We start from the raw sequence: 6960 nt of genomic DNA, 5'->3' as shown, positions 1-6960 counted from the left end.
GTGATAGTTCCAATATTATCTCATTCAAATGAAGGTCTGGAACATTTAGTATTCTCTGGGACATATCAACCTCTGTGGGCAGCAGAACCAGTCATTTAATACAAATTTAAGCCACAAGCATAGCCCTGGTTATATAGGCAGTTCTTCTCACACTTCACAAAGCACTACAGGTGTCTTTGAAATCTTAGCTTCAAAGAACAGAACAAAGCATGAAGAAAGAGCCCATCCATCCCCAAAGAGCCCACCCACCCCCACACACATACCCATTCCACCTGTGTTTTATATCTGGGTTCTATATGAGATATTGTTTAAAGAAAAATTTTCATGACTTTCAAATATTTGACCTCATTGCTCCCCATCAAATCTTACTTCTTCTGAGTTTGTTTCTTGTGGACAGTATAGCCTTGAACTTTCTAGGCCTTTCAGGAGCTAGTAATGAAGGGTAAAAAGAAGGGATGTAACATGAAACTATCTGCTAACTTGCCATCATGACTTACTTTTGATAACTTTTTACAATTATTTGGAAAGATCACAATGATGTTTGCAAAATTTGCTCCACAAAGCAGAGCTTCCACCTTGTTACTCCATCTTTTGCGGGCTCTATTCCCTAGAGTGTTACCCTAACCCTCATGATCTGCAGTTTAGCTGACAGGAAGGGTAATTTCAGAAGGATGGGGGAAGGGCAGGAAATAGAGCATCCATCCTATATATGTTGAGATTAGTGAGATTGCATTAGTAAGCATTTTTTTCTCCCTGGCAGTCACAATGTATGTGCATGATTGAAATTCTCTTTTTTTTTTTTTTTTTTCAGTCGTTTAAATTTTGCTATGTAATTCTTAAGACTCTTTTATTGTGTGAAGGTATCTGTTGCCTGAAATAACTGAAGGTTTCAATCTAGGTCAACATACACAGAGGAAATGATGACTGACTAACGAGACCTGGGAAATTTGCATATTACAGCTGCACCACAACTTTATTGTTTGTTTCTACTACCAGAATCCTCTCGGCAGTCCCATGTCATCTGTCAAGTGTTCCACCGAGACAAAGAAGAGCGAAAGCATAGGTAGTCTTTTTGTTGTTGATGATAAAAATCCAATCTTTTCTTCCTGGGAGATCAGCTACTTAAGTAAAAGTCACATCTCCAAAAGAATAGTTAAGGGTTCTATCCTAAATAAAATACTCTAAGAATTTATTTCTCTCGGCATCTGTTTCTTCATTTTCCAAATCATATTTTTTCATGGCAACAAAATAGCGAATAAACGTTTCCCCCAGGGCCTGTCTCAGACATTGATCTTCCTCCAGCGCCACAAGAGCGTCTTCCAGTTTCAAGGGGATCTCGGAAGGTTTTGACGGATACAAGTCCGTGCTGTCACCTGGACTGGCCAGGACACCATCGCTGCTTTGAAGTCCATCCAAGCCCGCGGCGACAGTCGCCGCCAGCACCAGGTAAGGATTTGCAGTGGCGGAGCCCAGTTTATTTTCTATCCGGGTGCCTTTCTCACCATGACACTTGATATTAAAAGCACAGCTGTTATCATTGTATCCCCATGTCGTAGGCACGCTCTCCTTGAGGTCTTTACTCTCCTTGGAGTAACGCTTTCGGCAGCTGACAGCAGGAGCCATCAGGCAGCTGAGAGCGGCCGAGTGCTTCAAGAGTCCTGCCAACCATTTTTTCCCCGTGATCGTGAGCTCTTCAATTCCAGAACTACTGCAGAACATATTTTTCTTCCCATCGACATCCCAGAGACTATGAGACAAAATTCCTGAATTGCAAAATCCAGTCTCGATGAAAAAGCTAGCGATGTAATTATATTTCCTTGCCACTTCTTTGACACCTGTTCTGAGGGTAAATGCATTATCAGCTGAACTGATGCCAAATTCGGGCAAAAAACAGATTTCCATCAGACCAGGCCTGGTAGAGGAGGAAAAACTCTCGACATTCGCTCCAGTATGATACAAACCATCAACGAGTTCCTGGATGAAAGGCTGGTCATGATTATTTAGCAATGTGGAGGCAGGAAAAGATATGGTCTTTGAATTGATAATTTCAGGCACAGCAAAAATGCAAAAATCATAGATGAAGGCAGAGAGCAGGGAAAAGCCAGAGTCCTGCAGCTGGCTCAGCTGCCTCTTTGCGATGTACCTTGGGGAAGTCAAAAGAGGCTCGCCAGTCACAGTGAATGTGTCACATATCACTCTTGCAGTTCTCTCAGCCCATGGCAAGACTCTAAAGGTTGAGAGCTCTGGCATTAGGACTATGTCACTATTAAAACATGTTGCTCTTATGTGATCCACTTCATCATCCTTAGGATTTGGTATCAGTTCAAGATAACCTCGGGGCATGCAAACACCATGGATCACTTTTTCCTAAAGAAATGAAAAGACAGAGCAATCAGATTTTGAAACTTGAAAACAAACAAAAAGGGGGGGGGGGAACATTGCTAATGAGGAAAAATGTGTTTAACATCCGTTGGTTAACACTAGCTTAATATCAAATAAATTTTAAGTATTTTATTTTTTAAAGATATATTTAATTATTTGAGAGAGAAATAGTGGGAAGGAGAGGCAGAGAAGAGAGGGAGAGATAGAATCCTCAAGCCAAATCCCTGCTGAATGCAGAACCCGGATACAGGCTTCATTCCAGGACTCTGAGATCATGACCAGAGCTGAAATCAAGAGTTGGCCACCTGACTGACTGAGCCACCCAGGGGCCCCCAAATTTAAAATATTTTAAAATAACCCCCCAGGTTACTTTTATAAACAGTTCTTAATATTTTTAGCCTTCAAATCTTTACATGCTTTGAGATCTGAAAATAGCGTCATAAATAGAAGGTACAAAGATAAAGAAAATGTCTTTATAGCAAATGACATAGGTAAAGCCTTGTGAAATTATTTGAAATGATTATTACCTAGTCTTTTTGAAAACACTTTTTATTTTATGGCATAGTTGCTAATACTTTAGAGGTTTTATTTTGGCTTATTCTATTGTAATCCCTATAGTTAACTGAGAGTCCTCAGTCCTTCCCAGAGACTTGATTGTGGTTAGTCCTAGCACACACACGACAGTCATCCTAACACCAGAGGAGCCAGATCTGCTGAAAGCTGCACTCCTCTCTTCATTCACTTTTACAACTCAGTAAGAATGAATACATCACAGCCTCAAGGTCCCAGAAACTGCCTGTGAGTGTGGACCTATATCCTCAAAGCTATAGATCCAAAACGTTGTAGCCTTCAAGTCAACCATGAACTGGGTGTCATCAAATCTGACTTCTAGCTCTAGCTCTTTCACTAATTACTTGCTGGAAGTTAAGCAAATCACTGGACTATGTCATCTTCCATGTCTGTGAAACAAGTGTTAGACTCAATGCTTGCTAAGGCACTTTCTAGCCATATACCTCTTGGGGTTAGTGGATTTGGTCATTTATTTAACTTTTGCTATGTACCAGACAACAGGGATATGATGAGGTTATAAAGTTTAGCAGACATGTGAAACAATTTCTAGAAATTGTATCATAATAGAACAAGGCTTCATGTGTTAAAGGTTATATTAATGGTAGCGAAAAAGCTAACTATAAAGTTTGGTTCCCATAATGTCAATGTATATTATAAAACACACTAACCATCTGTAAGCCAAATTGTTTCTTATGTTACCTCCAACTCAAAGAGTATGGCTACCAAAGAGGAGCTATTACTAACAGAGATAACCTACTGGTCACTCTTCTGCCTTTGACCGTAACCCATGACCTCTTTTACTTTCCACCATCTATACATAGACTTTCAAATGTCATTTGACTTGGCTGATATAATCCTGATTTTACCAGTAATAAAGCTGAGAAAGTCAAGCACTATTCAGAGCCTGCTTAATTTTTTCAATTCCATCAGGGACCTGTACACACACACACACACATACACACACAAGCATTATAGAATTCTAGAGGACTTTAGTATGAAATCTTTTAATTTGAATTTCTACTGCAAGAAGTAATGTTATTTCCCTACTTTTCAGTTTTTTAGTTTGAAAATCTGTATGTTAGTTCTATATATTCCTAAAATGAAGGGTAATGTATTTTATTCATGAGACTTCCAAAAGTTCCTACAATTGAAATCTGTGTTTGTATTCACCTGGGTGTGAAAAATAGGGAACGGTTGTTACCATTTCCTTCCCCTATGTTTTCACATATTTAAAGAATAGGAAAAAGAGAGAAAAAAAGTAAAAATAAAGAATAGGAAAAAGTCACACTTTATTCTTCAAACTATTTAATATGTGTTTTTCTGAGCACTCTTTTTTAACATTGTAATTTCCTTTATTCTTTTTTTGGACATTCTGAATTCAAACCACTCTTTATTAGTAGTGGGAAATATATATAAACATGTCTTGCTCATGACAACAAATTAAGTTACCTTAAAATGTGTTTCTAAGTACAAAGCACTAGGACAACTTTACACTCCAATGTTGCTCACCAGGGATTCAATAAAAACTCATGTAAAATAGCTCAAATCTGTATGATAACTGAAATTTGGACCACAGTGAAAGCCACCAAACAATTAGTTATAAATTCTATTCTAATATATCATGTTTTGATTAGATCAAAGATAGAAAGAATCCACATTATCTGTATATAATTTAAATAGAAATTAGTCTTTTGATGCAACAGAGACAATATAAGTTGGTGGTAAGTTTTAATCAGCTAATGTTTGTAAGGGACTTAGCACAGTGCCAGGCACCTGATAAATTTTCTTTGAAAAGTAGATACCATCAGAGTTTCCCAATTTGGCTTTTTCCAATTACACAGCAGTCTTTTCCTCTATTCTTAGTAGGTGGCTTGTTTTAAGAAGAAATCAATCTTGTTTTTGTTTTGTTTTTTTTTTTTAATAAGAACGGATACTGGGATCCCTGGGTGGCGCAGCGGTTTGGCGCCTGCCTTTGGCCCAGGGCGCGATCCTGGAGACCCGGGATCGAATCCCACATCAGGCTCCGGGTGCATGGAGCCTGCTTCTCCCTCTGCCTATGTCTCTGCCTCTCTCTCTCTCTCTCTGTGACTATCATAAATAAATAAAAAAAATTAAAAAAAATAAGAACGGATACTTAGCACAAATAAAGAATAAAAAGAAATATAAAAGCTGAGCTGAAAAAAAAAAAAAAAAGCTGAGCTGGGGGCACCTGGCTGGCTGAGTCAGTGGAACATGCAACTCTTGATGTTAGGGTTGTGGGTTTGAGCCCCATGTTGGCTGTGGAGATTATTGAAAAATAAAATAATTTTTAAAAAGCTGAGCTGGAGAGTGTAGGTACAGTAAGAAAGAGAAAATAAAGAAGAGAGAAAGGGAGAGGAGGAAAAGGAGGAGGAGGAGAATAGGAACTGGAAGTGAAGAATCACAGGTGAACATCCCAGCTCTGCCTCTAATTATGTGTATAATTTTAAGAAAGCTTTCTTTAACTTTTCTGGGCCTCACTTCACTCATCTACAAATGAAGACGATGGATTATATTCTCTTATATTCCCTTTAAGTGTCTAACAATAATTTTTAAATTGACATTTTGTTTTCCACAAATGGTAAGATATTTAAAAATTACTTTAGGAAGATGGAAATTACTTTTCACTAAGTTATAGGCAAATTTAAATCATGGACTCCACTCTTTATTTAATGAGTTCCCCATACAGAATTGTGTTTATAAACAAACACATGTTGTTTATATTATTTTGCATGGCTGAACTTATTTTTTATGTCCATTTGCAATAAATTTTCCAAAATGAATTATTTAATTTTAAATTACAAATACTTGTGATGTCAGTATTCACTATTACCTATACCTCACAAGTTCCAAAATGAATTTAAAATGTTTTGTTAAAAAATAGATACCATATGATCATTAAATAAAAATAAAATAATGACTGGGTAATGAAATGAGAAAGTGAGCTTGTATTAGCAAACTAAGGCTAAAAATAAATGCAGCAATTGAGAGGAAGTATGACAAGATATATTAAAATTCTGATGATAGAAAAATTTTTTCCCCTCATAAACTCCAGGAAAAAAATGATTCTAATATATTGGACACTGAACAAGATAATGAAAAGTATTTTCAATAGTATTTAAAAAAAAAAGAAATGCAAACATTTTCTTTCTATGTCAATTATATCAATCCCCAGCAAGTAGAGGGAGCACATTAAATTATATTTTCATAAGAGTTTCTTTGAGGAACTAGAATAATACTCCAAATATGTAGCTTTGAGATGCCATTAGTGGAATAGAAGATTAGGATTTGACAAAAACTGAATAGCAAACAATTTTATATTGAGGTCTCTGGCAAGTGCCTGAAGTGCCAGTTGTGTTTTCTTATTGATTGAAAGAAATTCATATAAATTAGATTCTCAGCCAGTTCACAGTAAATTTCACATTTTCTTATCAAAATTAGCCAACATGCATTCTTCCCTGAATGAAGAGAAAATAATGTCTGCAGGCAGGTCTAAAGGATTTCTTAAAAGACAAATATGAGGATTTTTGTTTCTTTTTTATTATTGTTATTAAGTATAGTTGACATACAATGTTATATCAGTTTCAGGTGTACAACATAGTGATTTGACAATTGTATACATTATTCTGTGCTCACCAAGAGAAGTGCAGTCACCATGCAACGTTATTACAATAGTGTTGGCTATATTCCCTGTGCTGTACTTTTCATCCCCATGACTTATTTATAACTGAAAGTTTTGTACCTCTTCATTGCCCTCACCTATTTCACCCATCCTCTACCCTTGGGAAACTATCAGTTTGTTTTCCGCATTAATGACTCTATTTCAGTTTGTTCATTTGTTTTACTTTTTTAGATTCCACATGTAAGTGAAATCATATAATACTTGTCTTTTTTCTTTCAGACTTATTTCACTTAACCTGACACCCCCTGGTTCCATCCATGCTGTCACAAATGGTAAGATCTCATCATTTTATGGCTGAGAAATAGTCC

At 36.8% G+C, this 6960-nt stretch overlaps 1 protein-coding gene across 1 annotated transcript in view; it reads right to left on the bottom strand.

The window, feature by feature from the left end:
- Nucleotides 1–954: 954 nt before the first annotated feature.
- Nucleotides 955–6960, bottom strand: part of LGSN (lengsin, lens protein with glutamine synthetase domain) — a 29933-nt gene continuing 23927 nt past the window's right edge. The window contains exon 5 of the mRNA XM_072832477.1: nucleotides 955–2367. Coding sequence (XP_072688578.1) covers nucleotides 1168–2367 — 1200 coding nt within the window. The 3' untranslated portion in view covers nucleotides 955–1167. The remainder of the gene's footprint in view (nucleotides 2368–6960) is intronic.

The sequence above is a fragment of the Canis lupus genome, chromosome 7, assembly GCF_048164855.1.
Source record: "Canis lupus baileyi chromosome 7, mCanLup2.hap1, whole genome shotgun sequence".
Lineage (NCBI taxonomy): Eukaryota > Metazoa > Chordata > Mammalia > Carnivora > Canidae > Canis > Canis lupus.
Note: the sequence above shows the minus strand (reverse complement) of the source record. Positions and strands in the feature narration are given on the sequence as shown.